The 25,992-nt window shown below is 40.5% G+C and overlaps 1 protein-coding gene across 3 annotated transcripts in view; it reads left to right on the top strand.

Moving 5' to 3' along the window:
• MYPN (myopalladin) overlaps window positions 1-25,992 on the top strand; it is a 111,651-nt gene that overhangs the window by 32,629 nt on the left and 53,030 nt on the right. For all 3 annotated transcript variants that reach the window (XM_002820892.6, XM_024254243.3, XM_024254241.3), the window contains 4 exons: window positions 11,563-11,738; window positions 14,085-14,136; window positions 16,960-17,074; window positions 18,654-18,725. In XM_002820892.6, coding sequence (XP_002820938.3) covers window positions 11,563-11,738; window positions 14,085-14,136; window positions 16,960-17,074; window positions 18,654-18,725 — 415 coding nt within the window. The remainder of the gene's footprint in view (window positions 1-11,562; window positions 11,739-14,084; window positions 14,137-16,959; window positions 17,075-18,653; window positions 18,726-25,992) is intronic.

Genomic DNA, 25,992 nt, shown 5'->3' with positions numbered 1-25,992 from the left:
GTTCCGTTGCTGGTGAGGAACTGCGTTCCTTTGGAGGAGGAGAGGTACTCTGGTTTTTAGAGTTTCCAGTTTTTCTGCTCCGTTTTTTCTCCATCTTTGTGGTTTTATCTACTTTTGGTCTTTGATGATGGTGATGTACAGATGGGTTTTTGGTGTGGATGTCCTTTCTGTTAGTTTTCCTTCTAACAGACAGGACCCTCAGCTGCAGGTCTGTTGGAGTACCTGGCCGGCCGTGTGAGGTATCAGTCTGCCCCTGCTGGGGGGTGCCTCCCAGTTAGGCTGCTCGGGGGTCAGGGGTCAGGGACCCACTTGAGGAGGCAGTCAGCCCGTTCTCAGATCTCCAGTTGCGTGCTGGGAGAACCACTGCTCTCCTCAAAGCTGTCAGACAGGGACATTTAAGTCTGCAGAGGTTACTGCTGTCTTTTTGTTTGTCTGTGCCCTGCCCCCAGAGGTGGAGCCTACAGAGGCAGGCAGGCCTCCTTAAGCTGTGGTGGGCTCCACCCAGTTCAAGCTTCCAGGCTGCTTTGTTTACCTAAGCAAGCCTGGGCAATGGCGGGCGCCCCTCCCCCAGCCTCGCTGCCGACTTGCTGTTTGATCTCAGACTGCTGTGCTAGCAATCAGCGAGACTCCGTGGGCGTAGGACCCTCTGAGCCAGGTGCGGGCTATACTCTCCTGGGGCACCGTTTCCTAAGCCCGTCGGAAAAGCACAGTATTCGGGTGGGAGTGGCCCGATTTTCCAGGTGCCGTCTGTCACCCCTGGAAAGGGAACTCCCTGACCCCTTGCGCTTCCCGAGTGAGGCAATGCCTCGCCCCTGCTTCGGCTAGCGCACAGTGCACTCACCCACTGACCTGCGCCCACTGTCTGGCACTCCCTAGTGAGATGAACACGGTACCTCAGATGGAAATGCAGAAATCACCCATCTTCTGCGTGGCTCGCGCTGGGAGCTGTAGACCGGAGCTGTTCCTATTCGGCCATCTTGGCTCCTCCCCCTCGGTTTGCTAATTTTTAAAAGGGTTTTGCATTTTTGTTCAAGTACAAAATTGACCTCAATTTTCTTTCTCATATTTTTGTCAGAAGATAATTGGCCCCAAGCCCCAAGTGTGGTATTTAATTAGTACAACTGCTATAGCCCTTGAGGCTGGTTATGGTTTACATCTTTCTGATTGGTAGTGGCATCCATTCTGAATCAGCAGTTAATTACTTCAAGTATCACTCCTGTCCAGACCATACTGCAAAGGAATGCCAAGATTTAAAGTTTGGGTAGATGACAAAAATCCCCTAAAGGAAATTGGCAAGGAACATCCCAAATGGTAGGGGGGATATAGGGCAGTCATAAAAAGGAAGAGTTGCTTCAAGAGAGATTAAGTAGTTGACTACAGTGAATACTAATTAGAGGTCAAATAAGATGAAAACTGAAAAGTATCATTTGATTTAACAACATGGAGGCCATAATGACCTCAGTAAGAGTAGTTTGAGAGGGTAATGGGCACCAAAGGCAAATTAGAAGTAGTTTAGCAGTGAAAAGGGCATCATCATCCCAAAATGGTAGACTGAGCACATGGGCCTATCTTCTCTTCCAACACCCCAAAACCTAACTGGAAAACCATATAGAATGCCATGTGTAGACCTCAAATTTTTTTTTTTTTTTTTTTTTTTTTTTTTTTGAGATGGAGTCTTGCTCTGTCACCCAGGCTGGAGTGCAGTGGCATGATCTTGGCTCACTGTAACCACCACCTTCTTGGTTCAAGCAATTCTCCTGCCTCAGCCTCCATAGTAGCTGGGATTATAGGTGCCTGCCATCATGCCCAGCTAATTTTTGTATTTTTAGTAGAGACGAGTTCTGCCATATTGGCCAGGCTAGTCTCAAACTCCTGATCTCACGCAATCCGCTTGCCTCAGCCTCCCAAAGTGCTGGGATTACAGGCGTGAGCCACCATGCCCAGCCTATAGACCTGAAATTTTAACAAATTTCTCAAAGGTAGAAAGCATATAGATGGAAGAGAGTCAAGTTTTGTGGGTCCTGAAGTGTACACAGTTTGGGAAGTCCTCTTTAAGATAAATAATGCAAATTGTAAATATCCAATTGGGTACAGGGCTTTGAAATGGAGCCATGTAGGTGAAGAACCCTGAAGCTTCATTGGTTTCATGGTAAATCTGCCTCTAAGCAGATGGAACTTGATTGACAAGAGAACCCAAAGCCCGAATTGTATCCCAGAGAGGACTGTTGCGGCATAAGGAACTCTCTGGACATGCTCCAGGCTCAGGGGCAAAAGATACAATAAGCGAGAGGGGGCCCAGGGCAGTCAGGCTGATTAATCTGGGAGCTACATTCAGAGCAGCTATGTAGATCAGTGCCTCCTGCTTCCCCTGCTTGGGCTGAGCCACAAGCACTGCCAATTTACACGGAAGCCAGAGGAGCCAATGTGTGCTGGATAAGCAGGGCAGCATCCCAGATAGCCAGGAGGACTGAGGAGCTACTGGTACACAGTACCTGCCTACCTGAAATTACAGTCTGCTCCTCCCCAGCAATCACCAAACATATCCCCCTGTAATCAGAGCCAACCTCCCCAAAAAAGCAAGATTTTCAAAAAGCTAAGAAGTCAACATCATGAGAGGCTCTAAATTGAATAAATGGAAGAACTTACTCTAAAAGAAAGAGTTAACATAGCAAACAGAAGAAGGGAAGAAATCATTCTTCAAAATCTATAATATGCAAAAATTCAAGTACATTGAATTAACAATAACAACAAAACTAAAAAATTCAAGATGTTCATTTGTTCATTCATTCAATAACAATTCATTCAGCACTCCCTACTAATCTCACTACTATCAGGGACTATTCCAGATACTTGGGATTCATCAGTAAATAAAGCAAAGTTTCCTGCCATATTACATTTAGATGAGGTGAAGGAGAACAGATAAATATTATATTTAATAAATAAGTAAATTATGTGGCAATTTAGTAATAAGTACTATGAGACAAAGAAAAAGAAAGATTTCTAGAGGAGACAATAAAAACTTTCTAGTCACCCCTCCTCAAAGTAATTTAATGTTTAAAAAAAACTATTTTAGGAACTGTTTTCATCTTCACATTTATTCATCCTCTCTTTTGTTATATCTAAAATAGGATATGTGGGCCGGGCGTGGTGGCTCATGCCTGTAATCCCAGCACTTTGGGAGGCCGAGGCGGGTGGATCACGAGGTCAAGAGATTGAGACCATCCTGGCTAACAAGTTGAAACCCTGTCTCTACTAAAAACACAAAAATTAGCTGGGCATGTTGGTGTGCTCCTGTAGTCCCAGCTACTCCGGAGGCTGAGGCAGGAGAATCACTTGCACATGGGAGGTGGAGGTTGCAGTGAGCCAAAATCGCGCCACTGCACTCCAGCCTAGTGACAGAGCAAGACTCCATCTCAAAAAAATAAATAAATAAATAAATAAAATAAAATAAAATAAAATAGGATATGTGGTAAGGGGTGGTATTGATGTCTTGGTATTAGCCACTACCTACTTATGCTTTTCTTAAGTTACCAAGAAGTCTCTGCCTGGAAGAACTCAATAAATTATTTTATTTTATTTTATTTTATTATTTTTTTTGAGACAGGTCTCACTCCTTCACCCAGGCTGGAGTACAGTGCCATGATCTTGGCTCACTGCAACCTTTGTCTCCTGGGTTCAAGCGATTCTCATGCCTCAGCCTCCCGAGTAGCTGGGATTACAGGCACGCGCTACCATGCCTGGCTAATTTTTGTATTTTTAGTAGAGATGGAGGTTTCGCCATGTTGACCAGGCTGGTCTCGAACTCCTGACCAAGTGATCCACCTGCCTCAGCCTCCCAAAGTGCTGGGATTACAGGCGTGAGCCACTGTGCCCAACCAGAACTCAATAAATTTTAGTAACACTTAAAACATAGACATATCCTCCCACTTACACTCCTACCCTCCCATGAGTGGAACATGGACATGAAGACTTAAGTTTACTAACTCAGTAGCAGTCAAACAGGACACACAAATTGTGTCACAAAATTCAACATAACTTTATTAGACAACATTTATTATTATCTTATTGTCCAATATACTCCAGTTGCACTCTGTATATGAAGAAGAGTTACTCTGATGCTTGGAGAGAGCTGGAAATGTGAGTAAGTAAATGTACTACTTTTTGGCTGTGTTTTAGGCCCCACATTCTTCACTTAAGAGATCAAGCATTGTTAAATGAAGCTGGGCAAAGACAATTAAAGGAAAGTCCTTTTCTGGTGCCCAAGCCTTCTTGAAAAAATGAAAATGAAAAAAACTTGAGGCTATAATGACCCTAGTTGAGTTATTCAGTTAGCATTCATACAACAAATATGTTTTGAGCAGCTAAAATGTACCATACACTGTGCTAGGTGTGGGATAGACTGAGGTAAACAAAACAAACAAGATAATTTTAGCCCTTGTGTTTATTGTCCAGTAAGGAAGAGAGACATTAAAACAAATAAACCTACAAATAAATATATAATTATAAAATATATAAAAGTTCTGGAAAGGAAAAGAACAGGGTGTTAGGAGAGGGAATAACAGAAGTTGGGATAGGGACTTTGGAAGGGCTGGGACATGGTTCAAGAAAGACTCTGAGTAATCATTCTTTTAACAAGCGTTATTACTGGTGAGTCAGAATAACACATTCAAATTACGTTTAGAAGTTGCTAATGTGCTAAAACAATGAGTCATAATATTTATCCAAGCCATATTTTAGAAGAAATAGTAACCTCACAGCAGAATGGTGATACACAGCCAAAAGTCCAGTTACATCTGAAATATGTGTCTCTTCAGTGTCTTCCTTCTTTTTTCCCAGGCTTGCTAGGCTAGCCAAATGAGCAGATCTGGCAAGCCATCCTGGTACATGAAAGGTGGGTCCTTTTCTTTAACCATCTGGACCTGCCCTATTTATCCCAATCATTGACTCATTTCTATTGAGCCATGAATCATGCCTGGCACCTACTGCCATTCTGTAAGTGTCATGAGGATTTGGCGTTCTAAAAACATGCTGCCGGTCAGGGCATTTCTATGAAAGCATTCCCTAACATGGATGGAGGTTTGAAAGTATGGTTCCCCCTGACCCTCAAAAGTCTTCAGCATAGCAGGGTAAATTTAATACCTTTTCAGAAGCCAGCCTGATCCCTGCCTAATTTCTAAGTGGGTCATGCTGTTAAAGTCAGAGTGACGGTTACCGACTGTTTTTTTAGGCCTGCTGAGGCCATCCTGGCCATCTGAGTAAGGACAAAAACACTTCTGACAGAGAGTTTGGGCATTTGAATCATTCCACTTATCTCCTTCTGGCTATCCAATTGCTCATAGATGTTTCCACTCTCATTTTGGTAAGGACGAGAAATGTTCTCTAAATAATTTAGATAATCCTATAATGTTTGTATAATGGAAATTATTAGTTTTGAAATGGCTATTGATATTTGTTTTATCAAATTAATAGAGTTACATTGCTTTAAAAGCCAAATGTTATTAAAGAACAGACCATTTTCAACTCTTTTTTGCAGTTTTCTGTTTATTTACCTCTAGCTTCTAAATAACATGCCAGTGGTTCAAACTTTTTATTCTCAGGATCCCTTTACAATCTTAAAAATCAGTGAGCCCCAAAGGAGGTTTTATGTGAGTTGTAATATTTTATTTATTTATCATATTAGAATTTAAAACTGAAAAAGATTTTAAATATTGTTTATTCATTTTTAAATGGTAATAATAAACATGTTAACAAAAAAAATTATAAAAAATAACTGCATTTTCCAAAATGGACAAAAAACCATTTAGTGAGAAGAGTAGCATTGTTTTTCATTGTTTGCATATCTCTTTAATATCTGGCTTAATGGAAGACAGCTGGATCCTCACATTGGCTTCGGCATCCAGTTTGTTGTATTATGTTGTTTGGGTTGAAGTAAATTTTAAAAAATCCAAACTTACACAGTTATGCAGTCAGAAACAGGAGGAGTATTTTAATAGTCTTTTCAGGAAATTGTGGCTATTCTTATTTGATACCATATTAAAATTAACTATCAGTCGTTTCTGAAAGATTCGTTGCAATGTGAAATCTGAAACCACATGAATAAACTTTTGTACTCTGCTATACTGAAACCTACTGGTCTGTCTTGAACTTTGAATGGATAATATCACGCATTGGTCATCAGGAAAATTAGTAATGCAGATCTTCCAAAAGGTGATACATTTTATTATGTAATATTTTAAAATCACATTTGTTAATATCATCACTGATTTCTTTAAAAAAATTTAAGTATTGGAAAACCATAAACTTACCGTGGAGGATACAAGTTTTCCAAACTTCTAATTTTCCCTTGAAACCTCAAATTTTTTCATTCCAACAAATACTGTCAGTTTTTTTTTTTACTTGAAATATCAGGTTTACTTCCTTCATTTTTGAGAAAATGTCTGCTTAATACCCAAGTTTGAATAACCATAATTTGTCTATCATTTGTTCTTTCCAGTTAAAATATTGTTTCATGCATTAAGCAGCTAGTTCAACCCTTAATGTAAACATCACACAAGTGTTCTTCCATATGCAACAGATTTTTATGATATTAGTACTTATGCTATTAATACTTCTCATTTTACCACCCAAATATTAAGAACACATGGACTCAAGGTGGAGATTAATAAAAGTAATGACTTTTACTGCTTCATCAAGGACACTTTTTGGTGAAACGGAATTTTTCTTTTCCTTTTTTCTTCTTTTTTTTTTTGAGATGGAGTCTCACTCACGTCGTGCAGGCTGGGGTGCAGTGCTGCGATTTTGGCTCATTGCAACTTCTGCCTCCTGGGTTCAAGCGATTCTCCTTCCTCAGTCTCCTGAGTAGGTGGGATTACAGGTGTGCATCACCATGCCCACTAATTTTTGTATTTTTAGTAGAGGTGGGTTTTCTCCATGTTGGTCAGGCTGGTCTTGAACTCCTGACCTCAAGTGATCCACCTGCCCCAGCCTCCTAAAGTGCTAGGATTACAGGCATGAGCCACCGTGCCCGGCCTCTTTTTCCTTCTTGTTTCTTTCTTTCTTTTTTTTTTTAATTGCAAGTGTGGTGGTAAATGCAATAACCACTAATCAGTTTTGCAACAGTGCTTTAATTTGTGTTGCTAAAGCACCAGCAATTAGACCCACTGTGGCTTTTGCACCATCAGTATAAATGTCAATACAATGAAAAGGCAAATAATATCTTTGTGTTATACAAAAATAGTTCTGTCTTCACAGAAAGTGAACTGCACTTTCAGAACCACTGTGATATGCTTCTACTGCTATTGCTTGGTTTGCTGATGTTAGCTATTTCTGCTGACTTCCTATTCTGCAAGATGAAGGGTTAGCACCCCTTAAACTAGCATTCCCCTTGCTCCTTTCTTTGTCACTTCATTATAATCATCACACTGTGGTTTAGGAAACTGCCCACCTTCCTGTTACTACCTAAGTATTGTTCACTACCAAGCCTGGTAGGGTAAAGTGAATGCTTCTTTGCTTGTACAACTCTTTATTTTGATCTTAAAGTTGATGACGCCATTTTTTTTTACATGCTTAGTTCTGTGTTTCCATTGCAAATTTGTCTTAATTCTCCAACAGATTTGTGTAACTTATCCTAAATATTCTCTTCCATGTAGTCTTAGGTGATCCATAAGGCCCATGTTTTTCCCTAGAGAAATCCCTTTAGAAGCCCTTCTTCCTCCTGCTCCAACATGGAGCAGCTGCTGGCTCAGTCTGCAACTCAGCCTTCATTCTGGGACATTCGCTAACGGCTCAGAAGAGGAGAGGTGACCTAGTGGGGAGATCTAAAAGCTCATGTTCCAAACTTGTAACCAACCTCCCTGTTCTAAGCTCTGTATCTCTTCTCCCATTGTCAGCAATCTTGTGTCTCCAAATCCCAAAACTTTCTGGGGTTCTGCTGCACAAATTGGCTTCTTCTTTGACTAATATCCCCAAGTGGGCACTTGGTTTCCACATTTCTCAAATCTCCTGGCTCCTCAACCTGCTTTCCACCTTCCAAGAGTTTTGAAGTCTTAGATCTGCTATTGTCTCCCCTTCCATTCTTTTTGTCCTTATGGTTTTGTACCTTTAAAAAATTCTTTTATTCTCATTTTAGGGACATTTCAGGAGGGGAGTAAAGATAAACATATGTGCTCCATATGTCTTGTTTAATCGGACATCCAGTATTTGAATTTGGAACTGCACATGCTCTGAGGATTTGTTTGTACAAGCTCCTTGTGGTCTTGGTAGTTTTATGCTTTGGGAGATTTATGAACCCATTTCAGCAACTCTATGTTCTGCTGCTGCCACAACAGAAATCAAAGGTTGCCATTGAACTTGATGAAGCAAATAACAAATACTTAGAAAATATTAACTACGAATTTTTTCCATCATTCAATCTTTCAACAAACCCATCAAACACTTATTTTCTGAGTACCTACCATGTGCCAGGGCACTGTTGTAGGTGCTGGCATTGTAGTGGTGAATAAGACCAATACGGTCCTCTCCTGCACTTTGCAGTCTAGTGAAGGGAGCAAACCACAATAAAATAAACAAATATATAAGACAATTTCAGATAGTAACAAATGTTATGAAGATAACAAAAGAGGGTAATGTGCTGGAATGACTGAGGATAAGGGGGCTATATTGGGAAGAGGGTCAGGGAAGGCCTCTCTGAGAAGGTGACATTTGAGCTGAGATCTGACTCATGAGAAGGACCTATCTTTGTAAAGGTCTGGGGGAGGAGGGTTTCAGGAAGTACCAAAATTCCAAAGTGGGAAAAGCTTATGTGTTCACAGAATTGAAAGACCAATGTGGTTGGAACATATTGAAGGGAAGAGTGATGGGAGATGGGGTCCAGAAATCAGAGCTGGAAAGGCAAATTTGGATGTTGTCCCAAATAGAGGTAATAATTGCAACTATAGGATGAGATAAGATGGCCAAAGAGAGAGTATACAGAAATCTGTGGTAAGCACTGTGGATGCTTACAAGAGCATCCAAGACACTGTCCTTACCTTCAAAACATTTACAACCTAGGAAACTGGTGAGGCAAGACACATTTTCAAAATAGAAAATAATAAAAGAGTGTATAATCAAGTATTTGCATGACATAGTATAGGTTTTTTTTTTTTAGGTGAAGTTAGAAAACGTAACAATCATTCAGAATTGATGGTAAAATATAGCTTTGTGGAGGAGGTAATATCTGAGCCAAATTTTGATGGATGACTTATATTTGTAGTAGCTGAAAGGCATAAAAAGAGAATCTCAGAGAGAAAAAACATGGGCAGAGACTTGAATGTGGGGGGGTGACCATGACATATTTATGGAATAATAAAGAATAGCTTGACTGTTGGGAAGTAAACAGGTAAGTTTTCTTCAGTGTGCTTTAGAATCTTGCCTTATAGGATGTGTGTGGTGGCTCATTCCTATAATCCCAGCACTTTGGAAGGCCAAGGCAGATGAATTGCTTGAGCCCAGGAGTTCAAGACTAGCCTGGGCAACATAGCAAAACCCGTATCTACTAAAAACACAAAAATTAGCCAGGTGTGGCAGCACGTGCCTGTGGTCCCAGCTACTTGGGAGGCTGAGGTGGGAGGATCACCTGAGCCCGGGAGGTTGAGGCTGGAGTGAGCCATGATCATGCCACTGCACTCTAGGGCAACAGAGTGAGACCCTCCCCCAACCCCTCCAAAAAAAAGGGCCAGGCGCAGTGGCTCATACCTGTAATCCCAGCACTTTGGGAGGCCAAGGCGGGTGGATCACAAGGTCAAGAGATCAAGACCATTCTGGTCAACATGGTGAAACCCTGTCTCTACTAAAAATACAAAAATTAGCTAGGCATGGTGGTGTGCACATGTAGCCCCTGCTACTTGGGAGGCTGAGGCAGGAGAATTGCTTGAACCCGGGAGGCAGAGGTTGCAGTGAGTGGAGATCGGACCACTGCACTCCAACCTGGTGACAGAGCAAGACTCGGTCTCAAAAAAAAAAAAAAAAAAGAAACTTGCTATATAAATGGTGGGAGGGAGACAGGGATTACAGCACTGAGTGGTTAGATCTAAATTACAGTAAAGATTAGCAACTGCCAAGGCTACTTAATTTTTGACACTTAGTAGTTATTATACCTCCCACTTAACTACTTTTTATTATGTTGATTAATAGTTATTATTTCAAAAAATGAAAAAATGTAAAAGGGTACACTGAGCCATCTCACTCCTATCTGTCCTTATCCATCTTGTTTCCCTTCGCCCCAATAGCCGCTTATGATTTGCATTTTATTCTTTCCAATTTTCTTTCTGCAAATGCAAACAACATGAACATATCTTATTTTCTGCCCCCTTGTAAGGTCATATTCACAAGTATAGGGGTGGGGTAGAACTTTCACATATCTATGGTGGGGCGACATAATGCAACCTGTAAACCCCATTTCTTATACAAGGCTAGCACCCTACATGCACTATTTTGCACCTTACTGTTAAAATTCAATTATATATCTTGGGATTCTTTCCATGTCAGTACATAGTGATCATTCTCATCTTCTTTTTAGAGCAGCATAGTGTTCTGTTGTGCGGCTGCATCAGTCCCCTGAGGATGAACGCCTGAATGGTTTACAATGTTTTGCTGCTTTGAATGAGTAGCCTATACATTTGTCATTTTGTATGTATACAAGTGGATCTATACGATAGATTCCCACAAGTGGGATTGTTGGGTCCAAGGATATTTGCATCTGTAATTCTGGCAGTATTGGCAGACTTCTTTCATAGGGTTTATGCCATTCACACTAGCAATGTGTAAGAGTGGTCAAACATTTAGACTTTTGCCAATCTTCTACATGAAGAATGGAATTTCCATTTAATTTTAATGTCCATTTCTCTTATTATGCACCTCTACATTTTAAACATTATTTTAATAGTATTTTTGGTAAACTTTGGCCAGAAAACTAGGCTGTAATAAAAATTTCTAACTTCAAGGATATAGAATTAAAAGAAAATATCATAACCTACAGAAACATATTTAACTTCGGTTATTTGCCAGAGTTGGGCCACTCCTGGGAGAATATGACCCCTCCTCCTTACTCTGATGGCTCAAGTAACAGAACAAATTAATTTTCATTTAGTTAGGTCAGATGAAACTTAATAGAAAGAAATGAGTGTCCTTAACTTTACGAACCTGTATTATCTCTTAGATTCTCTCATATAAGCGAATGTAGCACTTAATGCATATGATAGAATCAGAAAGTCATTTTAGGAGAAGCCAAGTTCCACATCAAAGACCCTGATCTTTGTACTTGGCTGTTCCTGCTTTCTCACCAGTTTTCTCAGTTGTACCATTCTTAACTGGAGCTACTTTCTAATTTCTTGAGTATGGTGTCAATATGGTTTGAATACTGCCAACTCTTCTCACTGTTACAAAAAAATAATGTTATAATGATGGAGTTTTTTTGTTGTTGTTGTTCTGACTTTAAATGAAGCTCATTTAGAGAATATCTGGAGCTGTCTATGTTATTGTCTTGCATTTGAGTCACATCCAGTGACCATATTCTTTTCCCTGCAGGTGGTACTGTGAAGGCAAGGAGCTTGAAAATTCCCCAGATATTCATATCGTCCAGGCAGGAAATCTGCACTCACTGACCATTGCGGAAGCCTTTGAAGAAGACACAGGACGCTATTCCTGCTTTGCTTCTAACATCTATGGGACTGATTCGACTTCTGCTGAGATTTATATAGAAGGTAAAACAAAATACTCTTGGAGTATGACACTTAATAGTAAGACATTTAGTTATAATCAATAAATATTTATTGAGGGCCTCCTCTACCACATGCTCTTCTAGGAAATGAGGATACAGCAGTGAACTGAGTAGAACAAAAATGCTTAGGCTCATTTACTGATAATTTACATTATATGATGGGAAAGACAGAAAATAAACAAGATAAACAAATAAAATATATGATATGATAGGTATATATAAACACTGTGAAAGATACAAAAACCAAGAAAAAGAGATAGGAATGGCATATGTATGAGTGTGGAGGGCGGAGGGGTGGGGAATGAGCCACAAGGTCGTTTGAGAGAAATTTACTCTAGGCAGAAAAATCAGCAAGTGCAGTGGCCCTGAGGGTGGGAGTGTGCTTGTCTTAAGACACAGAGATGAGCCAATGTGGCCAGGGTGGAGTGAGCAAGAAAGTAACAGAAGATGAGGTTGAAAGGTAAGATGGGGTGGAAGTGGAAGGAGGGAGGTAAGCAGATCACAAAAGTCCTTGTAGGTCATTTTGACCCTGAGGTAGATGAGAAGTTCTGGAGCATTCTGAGCAAAGACATGACATGATCTTAGTTTTTTTGTTTTTTGTTTTGTTTTGTTTTTAAGACAGAGTCTCACTCTATTGCCCAGGCTGGAGTGCAGTGACACCATCTTGGCCCACTGCAACCTCTGCCTCCCGGGTTCAAGTGATTCTCGTGTCCCAGCTTCCCAAGTAGCTAGGATTACAGGCATGCACCACCACACCTGGCTAATTTTTGTATTTTTAGTAGAGATGGGGTTTCACCATGTTGGCCAGGCTGGTCTTGAACTCCTCACCTCAAGTGATCTGCCCATCTTGGCCTCCCAAAGTACTGGGATTATAGGTGTGAGTCCCTGTGCCCAGACGATCTGACTTAACAGTCACTCTGGCTGCTGTTTGAAAATATACTGCAGGGAGTCAAGGATAGATGCATGGATACCATTTGGGAACACTGGAAAGGCATTTACATTGGCATCAAGTTTATATGATTAATTTGAGGTGAAAAAAATCAACTTATGCTCCTTTGTATCTACCTATATTTGTGTTCCTATTTTATCTTATCCTCTGAATTTTGTCTGCAGATCATTCTTTAGCACTTTTTTCACCAATAATACCTTATGTATGCCTTGGTTTTAACATTTAAACATATTATTATGGTATAGATGCCCATATCAACTAGATTGTAAGGCCATGCCTTATTTATATCTCCAATATGTACTTGTACTAGGTACTTACATAGTACCAAGTACATAGTGAGTATTTGATAAACATTTTTTGAATAAATACATGAATAGAAATGTGTTGTATGTGTATGTGTTTTTATCCTCACATTTTTGGAGTCCAATAAATACCTCCAGATTTAGCTGTTATATATCTTCATGGAATGCACTATCTTGAGAAGTAAATCCAGGATCAAAGCTCTGCTAACAGTGCTGAGATTGGATTGCTGGGTTTTTTTTTTCTTTGTGACAAAAAGACTTTAAACACCCCCTCTCTCACAATGAAGTATGACTTGTTAATATTAGGACTGGACGGAAGAGCATCTACCTACACCTACAATGTTTGGAATCCAGTGTAATCCCTTCTTGTATTCAATCTGTGTAGGCCAAGAGCAAGAGGACTTACGAACACCAGAGAATGTCTGCAAATATTGCTCTGTTAGGCCAAAGGCATCAGCAGGTGTTTTACACACAAGAACCCTTAGAAGTTGGGTCAGTTAATTTGAACAGTACCACTAACTAGACATGTGACCTTGAGCAATTCCTTCAACTTCTTAGGGCCTATTTCCTTGTTTGTCAAGTTGGGTGTTAGTGTAGTGAATCACTGAGTTCATTTCTTTTTTTTTTTTTCTTTTTTTTTTTTTTAAGACAGAGTTTTGCTCTTGTTGCCCAGGCTGGAGTGCAATGGCGCGATCTCGGCTCACAGCAACCTCCACCTCCCAGGTTCAAGCCATTCTCCTGCCTCAGCCTCCGGAGTAGCTGGGATTACAGGCATGCGCCACCATGCCCAGCTAATTTTGTATTTTTAGTAGAGATGGGGTTTCTCCATTTTGGTCAGGCTGGTCTCGAACTCCGGACCTCAGGTGATCCGCCCACCTTGGCCTCCCAAAGTGCTGGGATTACAGGCATGAGCCACCACACCCGGCCTCACTGAGTTCATTTCTAAGATTCGGAAGGTATTCAGATATTTGGGAATCGGGTAAACAAAGTATCATCTTAGAAATCTCATGTCGTGTTTAGGAACCAATTTAAGAAATTGTCATCTTAACAATCTTATGTTTTGTTTTTATTTTTCCAGGGGTTTCTTCTTCTGACTCAGAAGGGCACCCTAACAAGGAAGAGATGAATCGGTAATTCTGATTTTCTATCTTATAGCTTTAGCAACCTCAGCTCAATTAATAGCTCAAAGAGAACTATTAATTGGTTACTAGAACTTAAGAAGGGTGGCTCCAGGGTTTGACCACAAAAATAAATAAATAAATAAATAAATAAATAAATTGAGTGGATTTGAAGAAGACCCTACTTTTGCTTAAGTCTTGCCTAGCAGATTAATTTGAATCTTTCCAATTTACTCCCTACAGAGGATGAGCTCCTTAAGGGCAGAAATCCTTTGTTTATGCCTACCTTGAAATGATAATTTGCTTCTAGCCTTTGTGCAGATATGAACATTCATAACCAGAGTAAATGATTCCTCTTTTACCTCCTTCCTTTATCATTCTCGTGGCCTTGAGTCAACTCCTCCTTCTCACCTGCCTTTTATGCCAACCACGTCCTTAGAGGGCTTCCTGTATGCTTCTGCCTTTTTCTCTCTTTTATAGTGTCCAAACTGCAACCAGTTATTCTCTAAAAGAGATCAAGATTCAGATCCTATTGTTTTCCTGACTCAGAAAAAGATTATTATCTATGAGAAAACAAAAATCAAACACAAAACAAACAGCAACATTTAAAAAAAATCTTAACATGGCGTACATACAAAGCCTTATTCAGTAGAGCATCAACCAGGTTTTTCTGTCCCCTCCTTCCTTCCCCACCTCAGGCTGTCTACATTGTTGACATCTCACCCAAATCATGTATAGTTCCTCTTCACTCCTTTGTTCAAGCTATTCACTTGCTAGGATTGCGCTATCTTCTCTGTCTAGCAAACTCTTATTTATCCTACAAAACCCAGTCTAAATGTTCTTTTGCTTTGAGCTCTGTAATAAACTTCTCCCCTATTGCACACGCATCACTGCTTCCTTGTGGCTCCCATAATGTGTTACAAACCTAAGGGGTATGAATTTTGATCTATAAACTTAAATAAGCAAGAAATATCCCTTTTATTTATTTGCTCTAAATCTACTTGTAGTTGTTGGGATTCAGCCTCAGTTGTGTATCATAGAGACTCAAATTAACTGTGACTTAAATGAAACAGATATTTATTTCTTATTTACATACAAATCTGGATTTGATGGGTAAAATGACCCCACATTCCACTAGGTTCCTCTGTGCTTCCTGCTTTCTGCTTTATCTCACACTAAGATGTTGCCCTCATCTTCTTAGGCTAAAATAGAAAGAAATAAAGGCTGGTCAGCCTTTTAAGGTCATCTCTCTTAAAATGCATATACCACTATCCTTCATATCCCATAATCAGAAAGTACCCATGTGGCCACACCTAGCTGCAGTGAATGTTGGGATATGTAGTCTTTATTTGGAGTAACCATGTAAAGCAATCAGGTATTCTATTATTGTAGAAGAAGAAAACAGATGCTTTGGATACACGGATTGGCTTTGCATTAGCACATCATTCTGCTTGAGATCAGATGCTGCCTGGTTAGGGAAAACATCCAGTCTGGTATTGAGTGTCACTTTCCCCCTCACAGTTTAACAATGAGCCAGAGAGAGAGAGAGCAGTTTTGGAGCAAGCACCATTCTAAACACGTTACATGAATTATCTCATTTAATCCTCACAAAACCCTAGGAGATAAGAATTTTTTATTATTTATTTGTTTATTTTGAGACAGAGTGTTGCTCTGTTGCCCAGGCTAGAGTGCTGTGGTGTGATCTCAGCTCACTGCAACCTCTGCCACCCGGGTTCAAACGATTATTCCATCTCAGCCTCCCAAGAAGCTGGAATTACAGGCACACGCCACCATGCCTGGATAATTTTTTTTGTATTTTTAGTAGAGATGGGGTTGCGCCATATTGGCCAGGCTGGGTCTTGAACTCTTGGCCTTAAGTGATCCACCCACTTCAACCTCCCAGAGTGCTGGGATTATAGGTGTGAGCCACCGTGCCCCCTCCAGGAATTATTATTTCCCCATTTTAGAGATGAGGAAGCTGAGGCAAAGAGATATAACACCTAGGCCAAAGGAAAGCCCTCTGTCATCCAGTCATCTATCCATGGGTTACAGGTGAGAGGCCCATGTCCCAAATCCCAAGTTCTCTTCAAGTCCAGAGCTTGTTGCTTTCTGACGTGTGTAATTACTGATATCTTTAACAAGACTGGGAGCCATTTACCGAGAGAGATGGCCTTCCCCTCTGGACGTAGGTTCTCCCTGGCTTCAGGTTCTCTGGCAAGATCCACAGACCTCTGTCTCTTCCACAGCAAAACTAAAATAATCTCCCCTCTGCAGCCTTCTCAAGAATACTTGCTGGCTCTCTTGCCCTTCAAATACTCTCTTTAATTTAATTTGTGTAAACTTGAAGAGCTTGTTGACTTCATGCCGTTTCTACTTTCTGCCATGCCAAATTCTCAGAGGTTAAGTTTTATATGTGAGAGACCCTGTCTTGGATCAGAGGTATAGATTTACAAAGCCTGGCCTCTTACTTGAAATGGGAGGGGGAGGGAAAATACCGAGGGTAACAACAAAACAAATCTCAAAAAATTACCTTCTGCACATGCTTCCATCACTGCATTTGTCTTGGATCTCAGTTAACTGTTTATATGTTTGACTCCCTGGCTACACTGAGAACAACGGCCCAAGGACAGGAATGGTGTCTTATGCATTTTCGTGTTTGCATTGCCTAACAAAGTGTGTAGCAAAAATGCCCTTGGTCAACGTTTGTAAAATATCATCAAACCAAGATTTTTATGACACTCACCTGTAAGCAGTGATGCCATTACTAGTTTTCCTAAAATAATTTTCACAGAGTGATAGGTCTGTTTTATAATCTATATTTTAATAATTTCTCAGAATCCAGAAGCCAAATGAGGTGTCATCTCCTCCCACTACCTTTGCAGCCATTCCTCCAGCAGTACCCCAAGACCAGCATTTGGTGGCCCAACCTCGTGTGGCAACCATCCAGCAGGTACAAGAATCCAAGTGAAACACAAGTGCCATCCACTGTGACAGACAGGCATGGTGACCATGACCATCTTGCATGGCATGATCGTGTTTTTCTCAGGTGCAACTCCATCATTAGGATAATCACCTTGTATTTCTGATGTTTGAGAGCAGTGGTTCCTGTTGCTTTGGGAACATATTCTCAGGCTTCAATAGGCAAATTTCTGAGGAAAAGAAACACTTTACAAATTAGTCCCTCGCTTTTCAGCTTTATAAAGGGTGCCGATTACATATGCAGTGAGCTGTCACCTCTCAGACTGGCCTAGAACAAACAGTCTATATCATAAAACCTGATTAGTTTCATGGAGCTGCAGAGAATTCCACTTTCTAAGACGAAGCAAGCATGTAGTTATTTTTTAGAAAACAGCAAAGGCTCTCATCCTTTAAGTTAATAATAATGATACATGCTTATTGTAAAAACACTTTAAAAGTACAGAAGTATGCCAGGTGTGGTGGCTCACACCTGTGATCTCAGCACTTTGGGAGGCCAAGGTGGGAGGATTGCTTGAGTCCAGGAGTTTGAGATCTGTCTGGGCAACATAGCAAGACCCTATCTCTACAAAAAAGAAAAAAAAATTAGCCAGGCATGGTGGCGTGCACCTATGGTCCCAGCTACGCGGGAGGCTGACATGGGAGGATCACTTGAGCCTGAGAGGTCAAGGCCACAGTGACCTGTGATAGCATAGCTGCACTCCAGCCTGGGCAACAGAATAAGACCCTGTCCTCCCACTCCCCCCCAAAAAATGTATTAAGTAAAAAGCTTAGTCAAGATTCTACTCCAGTGCCTTCACTCCTCAGAGGTACTTCATGTTAGTAGTTTCTAGTGGGTAGTTCCAGGCATTGTCTATGCATACAGAAGAATACATATATGTATGCATAGACTTTAAAACATATGAAGTCATACTATCTAAATATACATATAACATGTTATTGATGTATTTCTTTTATATATATATATTTTTTCTATTTTTGAAAAAATTATTTGTAGAGACGAGATCTCACTGTGTTGCCCAGGCGGGTCTTGAACTCCTGGCCTCAAGCCATCCTCCCGCCTCAGCCTCCCAAAGTGCTAGAATTACAGCTGTGAGCCACCATACCCAGCCTGATATATTTCTTTATTGATGATCAATGTATTTAAATATATTTATCTACAACCTCTTTTTAAAAATTATCTGACCCATTTAGTAGTGCAGAGGGGTCAAGTTTTAGTTCTAATCCATTGGTTTTCAAACTGTGATCTGTGTAGCCCCAGCGGTTCTATGGAGCCTCTTCGGAGGTTTAGGGTTAATGACATAGATCCACAGATCTATATGTGAAGGGGTGGTGTGGGGATAGGCAGCACATATTTTATAGCCACCATGACCTAGAGAGAAATAGAGTCAACTCAGTCTAAAATTTGAAGTCTGTGATTCAAAAACTTAGAATACATCAGTTTTTTGGTTTGAGATGCATTTCATATACCAAATTCTATAGGTTTGTTATGTCTCACTATCCATCTAATAATATTAGTAACAATGAATTTACTGTTGGTTCCCTTCTACCAGTGTCAGAGCCCCACCAATTACTTGCAAGGATTGGATGGAAAACCTATCATTGCAGCTCCTGTGTTTACAAAGGTAATAAAAATATTACTTCTTTCTGTCATGGCTTTAAAGATACCACAGCACCCCAAAGTTATAGGATACAAGATTTATTCATTTTTATCTCAGGATTTGGTCTTCTGTATGTACAGTATAGGGTTTGGGTTGTTTTGTTAGTTACTACAGTATCACTTCAAGTCCCAGATTTCTAATAACAGTTTTAGTAATGAGAGAAATGTCTTTCCCTCTTACCACACTGATCTCTGTGGCCATTATACAACTGTTCAACATAGGAGCCACCCCTAGAGGTCAAGTGATAAATTTCTAGCCACATATTACTCCAAAGGTTTCTCTGAATTTTTAGAAAAATTCAATTGCAGGTACCTGGCTTAGGTGCTCAAGGAGACGGAGTTAAATGCTTTTAGGAGGTTTAACATAAAGCCTCTCTCCCTCTAGGATAAAGAGCTTTCTTTTTCTATTCCATAGTATCAACTATTGAGGTGGCATCAAATTCTGAGTCTCATAATCTTTGTACTTAGCACTAGAAAATTTAGTCAAGCACATTCATTTACAAATGAAAAACCAAGGGAGGGCCAGAGAGATGAAGCCATGTAGCCAATGTCACAGATCCAGTTAGTGGCAGAATCAGGACTACAAACAAGTTCTCCCAATTCTCAGACTATCAGACTGTGTTTATATGTTGCCCAAGCCAGTGAGTGTGAAGATGAAAAAATTGAATCACATTGGATTTTATGGTATTATGAGGACCAAATAGGCAGCATCTATGCCTGGATTTACAGTTTATTGTTTGTATGAACACCAAACTTAGGCCCAAATAGATTTTATCCTCTTTGAAGTATGCTTTGGTTTAGAGCAATGGTTCTCAATCATGGTTAATTTTGCCCTTCAGAGTCATTGGCACTTTTGTTGTCACAACTGGGGGGTTGCGTCCCTGGCATCCAGGAATTGTGCTAAGCATCCTACAACACATAGGATGACAGCCCCCCACAACAAAAATTGTCTAGCTCAAAATGTCAACAGTGTTGAAGCTGAGAAATCCTGGTTTGAGCAAAACGGAAAAAATGGGCTATTTTTCTAGTGAGTACTGATCCTTAAAGGAAGAGCTAAATCCACAACTTCTACAGAAGCATCCATTTCATGGGAGCTCTGCTATATCAGATCATTCAAGATGGCTTTCCAAAACCCAGAGTGGAGTCTAGAGCGAACAACCATGTTTACCAATATCCATATCAGTTAGGCAAACATTCTTACATGAAACAAGATGCCTCTCAATTTTTCAAGTTCAGTTCATACCTACATTTGAGATTTTAGCTTTACTATTTTCAAAGTCTTGAAGTAGGAGAGCAACATGTTGTGATTTGGTGGATACAAGACTTTGATGAGGAGTTATAGGTGGACCTTTATGCGGGGGGTGTATGTGTGTTTGTAACATAGCTAAGAGAGCTACTTCTTATTGTCGCTTATCGTCATTACTAAGTCATCTAACCTTAAAACAGTGATTAAGTGCCACAGACACTTTAATTTATCATGCCAGTTTGTCACACCTTAGAGACAGTGCTGACTCTTCAAAGGCAGCTAAACCACAAGATAGTTTGTACTCAGTCTCAGCTAAAGTCTCCCCCTCTCTTCCCTTCCTCAACTCCATCTGCCCAGACAGACAGGTGACATCAGAGGGATATCAGGTGATATCTCCACTCAATTTCAAATCTTCCTAGGTACTGTGTCTTCCCTGCATCTATGTCCATGAAAAGAGTCCAACTCTGTAAAATAGTTGGAAGAGATTTATTCTCAGCCAAATATGAGTGACCATGGCCTGTGACAGAGCCCTCAGGAGATTCTGAGAACATATGCCAAAGGTGACCTGGGTACAGCTTGGTTTTATACCTTTAGGGAGACATGAGACATCAATCTGTGCATGTAAGATGTACATTGATTTGGTCTGGAAAGGCAGGACAACTGGAAGTGGGGCCTTCCAAGTCATAGGCAGATTCAAATTTTTTTCGATTGGCAATTGGTTGAAAGAGTTATTAACAATAGAAAGGAACATCTGGATTAGGATAAGGGGTTGTAGAGACCAAGGTTTTATCATGCAGATGAAGCCTCTAGGAGCAGGCTTCAGAAAATAGATTGTAAATGTTTTTTATCAGATCTTATCAGACTTAAAGAGTCTGTTCTATCAGTAATTCCAGGAGGGTATAATGAGGCATGTCCCCTTCCCATCATGACCTGAACTAGTTTTCAGGTTAGCTTCAGAATGCCCTTGCTGAGAGAAGGGATCCATTCAGATGGTAGGGGGCAGGCAGGGGAGGGTGCAGAGTGGGTGTGCGCTAAGAATTTCATTTTCGGTTGACACATATCACCCAGAGCATACCTCTGGCACGTTTATCACGGCAGTAAAGCTGTTTACCTTTCTATCTCTCCCGTTCACCTTGAAGACTCTCTAATATCTAGATAGGAGTCCATAGAGGCAACAATAGGTAAAAAGTTGTTATTATTTTGAAAAGTCCAATAGGACTTTAACATTTATTTATTTGTTTGTTTGTGTTTGTTTGTTTTTTGAGATGGAGTTTCACTCTTGTTGCCCAGGCTGGAGTGCAATGGCATGATCTTGGCTCACTGCAACCTTGGCCTCCCGGGTTTAAGTGATTCTCCTGCCTCAGCCTCCCGAGTAGCCGGAATTACAGGCGTCCACCACCATGCCTGGCTAATCTTTTGTATTTTTAGTAGACATGAGGTTTCACCATGTTGATCAGGCTGGTCTCAAACTCCTGACCTCAGATCCGCTCACCTCAGCTTCCCAAAGTGCTGGGATTGCAAGCATGAGCCACCACACCCGGCTAACTTTTATTTTTTTATTTTATTTTATTTTACTTTATTTTATTTTATTTTATTTTATTTTTTAATTTTATTTTGACAGAGTCTCCCTCTGTCACCCAGGCTGGAGTGCAGTGGCATGATCTTGGCTCAGTGCAACCTTCACCTCCTGGGTTCAAGCGATTCTCATGTTTCAGCCTCCCGAATAGCTGGGACTATAGGTGTGCACCGCCATGCCTGGCTAATTTTTGTATTTTTAGTAGAAACGGGGTTTCACCATGTTGCCCTGGCTGGTCTGGAACTCCGACCTCAGGTGATCCACCCGCCTTAGCCTCCCAAAGTGTTGGGATTATAGGCGTGAGCCACAGTGCCCAGCCACATTTATTCTTTACATTTAATTTTCATGAGCTGATTAGAGCCACAGATTGAGCTGCCTTTGTGTGGTGATTCTGATTAGCTCCTTCTATTAATAATTAGATGCTGTGATTGGCAGATGCATATACTTTTGATAAATAAAAATAGGAAAATGAATTAATCATTAACGTATTTTGTTTGTTAGATAAAATATCTAAAAGAAATAGCTTCATGGTGGGAAAAATGGTCCTTAGTACACAGACCCAAACCCTGACGAGGCTTTCTCAGCCTCGTCAGGATATGTGCTTTTGCCTCCATAAATGGGATAAGGATTGTTCGGGCATTGGGTACTAGGATAGGGAGTGGCTCAGATTCCAGAAAGACTTATCAGCGATGATGTGCTTGCGTTAGTTTCCATCAGTGAGGGCAGGATTGAGGTCATAGTCACTGCCAGTGTCATTAGCAAATTTCTGAGTCAGAGCCACCAGTGATGGATGGTATCATGTGGCTATGAGCCATGATAACAGATTATTTGCATATGTTTGTTTGGCTTATTCCTGCTCTATTTACTTGTTTACGGACTTCTGGCATTCCATTCCCTATGACTCACTTTCTATACTGCCCAACAAAGCATTTCTTTGCCAATCGTGGCAAGAAGCCAGTTTTTTTTTAAAGCAACGCTTAGAGAGCAGAGTTTTATTTAACTCCTTCCTCCGCTGGTGACAGCGAAGTACTTATCTTCTTTTAAAGAAAGTTAAAATGAAAAGGAGAGTAGCCCAGCAAAACAGTGGTAGAATTTGAGAGAGGACTGTGGGATTCCAAAACTAGTTCACTACTCTACTCATAGGTGATACCTATGTTTTTAAATACTCTTTAACTGTGGATAGAGATAGACTATCCTCCATCCTCTACGCAGTATCAAAAATACTTTTGCTCTGTTTATGCGGGGAAACAGCACTCACACTTCTTGAGTGTGAAGGGAGGTCTATGATCAAATTAGAATCTTACTCCTATCACTGCTCCCACCCCAGCAGCAGCTGCTCTGGCAGGCTTTCAAGGCTGCAGCAGCCCTGGCCCCAGCTGCTTCAGCAGTAATTTGAAGAGTGCAAGGGGGCAGGGGAAGTGAGAATTTGAAAAAGAGCACTTCATTATATAACAGCAAAGGCAGGAAACCCTGAAATAACTGGGCCGGTAGTGGGATCCAGATTTCTGGAGTTCATGGGCCCCTCTCCCCATTCAATCAATTCTGGAGACTTTTCTTATTCAATGATTGCATGGGACACTTGTGACAGTCAAGGGGCAAAAGAGCTTTCGACCAAACAGTTCTTTATCAGTAAAAACCACTTTGATCCAACTCCAGCCTAAAGCACTGTGAACTTGCAGCATCTTCCAAGGTGCAAAATTATCAACTGGATTGAAAAACAAATAAAATGGCAAAACGATCTTTGTAGCTGACATCTTTTAACCAATAAGGCAGATGCTCTTTCTCAAGGATGTCCCAGCATTATGTTTGTGGTTATAGATCTACTAAGCAAGAACTATATCCTTTCAACTCACATTTATAGCAGTGGGCATGGTGCTGGGCACAAAGCAGGCACACATTTATTCTGTGGCAAATAAATTCCATTTCAAGCCAGGCACGGTGGCTCACAATTGTAATTCCAGCACTTCGGGAGGTTGAGGCAGGAGGATCACTTGACGCCAAGAGTTTGAGACCAGCCTGGCCAAGATGGCAAAACCCCATCTCTAACTAAAAACACAAAAATTAGCCGGGCATGGTGGCACTCGCCTATCGTCCCAGCTACTTGGGAGGCTGAGGCAGGAGAATCACTTGAACCCAGGAAGTGGAGGTTGCAGTGACCCGAGATCATACCACTGCACTCCAGCCTGGGTGACAGAGCGAGACTCCATCTCAAAAAACAAAACAACAAAAAACAAAACAAAACAAAAAAACCCTTCCATTTCAGCTAAGAAGAAATTATTATTTTCATTACTTTGTAACTTCAGAGTGTCTTTAGGAGGAATAGAGAAAAAAAGTAAAATGTCAAATGGCCATGGAAGAAGACATGCTTCTGAAGTCTCTATGTTGTCAAGTCACCCTACAAAGAATGTCCTCCCAGATGACCGGTTTAGTGATGACACACAAGATAGATTTGCACTTTGAATACTGCATACCTGAGGAGGCTGTAGATCTTTGGTTATAGTGACTTTAGCCCAGAGTCATAATTCCTAGAAAAGACTAACTTAATCTTTGCTAGTTGGAGACTGTTTAGTCTGTCTCATTTGTTGTCAGTGAAGCTGAAATGAATATGATCAAGTCTGTACACCCCATGCCATTAGTAACAAACAGCCTAAGACCTACTGCCGTGATGAATGTGATGACAGCTACTATGTTCTAATAGTGTAACTGGTTTGGATCCTGATCTGTGGCAATGTGAGCCAGCTCTTTCTCATGAAACTTTGTAGAAAAGCAGCTTTCAGCAATAACAACCATCATCACCCTGATAGCTATGACTCTTAACAGTTTTCTAAGTGGCTTGTGAGATGACCCTTGGCACCTCCTTTACTGAGTATTGATGATGTGCCATACTGGAATGAGCTTCCATCACAGACATTAGGAGGCCCATTCCATACACTGTAGTATCTCACATAACTAGGCTCGGCTCTTGAATAGAACACAAGTCTTGGCCTTTGATGTTAAATGAATAACAACCAACTGATGGTTTAAATTGTGAACAACATATTTTCTCAAGGAGATCCCTTTGCAAGCAGGGCTTTCGTGTAACCTCTGCAGATTGAGAACTGGCTCATATATCTGAGCTGAACTTTAGGCCATGTCAGAGCATATTAGATTGACCTCATTCTACTGTGAACGTACTGTTTCGTTTACTCAACCTCTTCTCCCCCACCACCACCTTTTTTGATGTTTGGTTTGGTTTTCTAATTGGTTTGCCTCAAGAAGGAATGAAAACTTTATTATGTATAAGCTCCAGGAGGGTGTCTAAGTGCCATTAAAGTTTTCAATGGGCTCCAAAGCTGCCATTTGAACACACAATTTGCTCAGAGGTCAGGGTGGAGGACATACTCACCAGTTTGCCGGGAGCACCCAAAATTCACTGATGCTTCCTGTTTTCCGTTCTTGTCATTAGTAGATGTTTTGGGAAGACAAATAATAATTAGATTTTTCGGTCAAATAGTTCTTTATTAATTCAGAAACCACTCGGTGCTAATCCTGTCCGGAACTACTTCAGCAAACAAATTTGGGACCTCAGAAAGAATAAAACACTAGCATTGAACTACAGCGCCCCCTGGCTGTCACAATATCAATGCATAACATCCCTGAGATGAAAGTCTCTTACACAGCTAATCCTATGTGGTTTCCCCCAGCCCCATATTCTCCTTAGATAAATGCTATTAAGTACGATAGGATCAAGTACAGAATATCATAAGTTGTTCAGACAAGAACTGTAAAAAATAACGAAATATTCGTAACAGCGAATGACAAAAGAGAAAAAACGATTGGCTTTCCCCTTCTCTGAAGTAAGAGCCAGTATTTCCTAAATGCAGGTCCAAAAATTGTAATAATAGAAAGCCATGCAGCATTTGTTGCTTACAGAGTTTGTGGAGTAAGTTTAATTGTAACCTTTTTATGCTTACAGTCTTTGGGCCAAATGAAAAACAAAAATATGCCAATACATGTGCCGAACGAAGAAGCATTTCATAATCACATTAAGTGCCAACTACAGAAAAGAATGTATGGTTTTCAGCTCACAAACCATGATGAATAAGAAACTAGTTGTGAAAAAATGTGCATTTTATTATCTTCTAGAGTCTAGTACAGAATACACTGATATCTTACAATTCAAAGTGGTCTTCATAAACCTTTTATTGTGGGAGTGTGGAAAAGCATTTAATGATTCCTTCGCAAATTTACAACATATTTTACAATGACGTATGACTGTATGTGTGACTAGGATTTTATAAAGATTGTGATTGTTTTTATTCCTCAACAGATTAGTGAGCCTATCCTGTAAAGACCACATAAGAAAAACAAAACAGCAAAATGAAAATCAATTTCCAGGACTGCAGAATGTAAACAAGGCAAAGCTAGGAA

This window comes from Pongo abelii, chromosome 8, assembly GCF_028885655.2.
Source record: "Pongo abelii isolate AG06213 chromosome 8, NHGRI_mPonAbe1-v2.0_pri, whole genome shotgun sequence".
Taxonomy (NCBI): domain Eukaryota; kingdom Metazoa; phylum Chordata; class Mammalia; order Primates; family Hominidae; genus Pongo; species Pongo abelii.
Note: the sequence above shows the minus strand (reverse complement) of the source record. Positions and strands in the feature narration are given on the sequence as shown.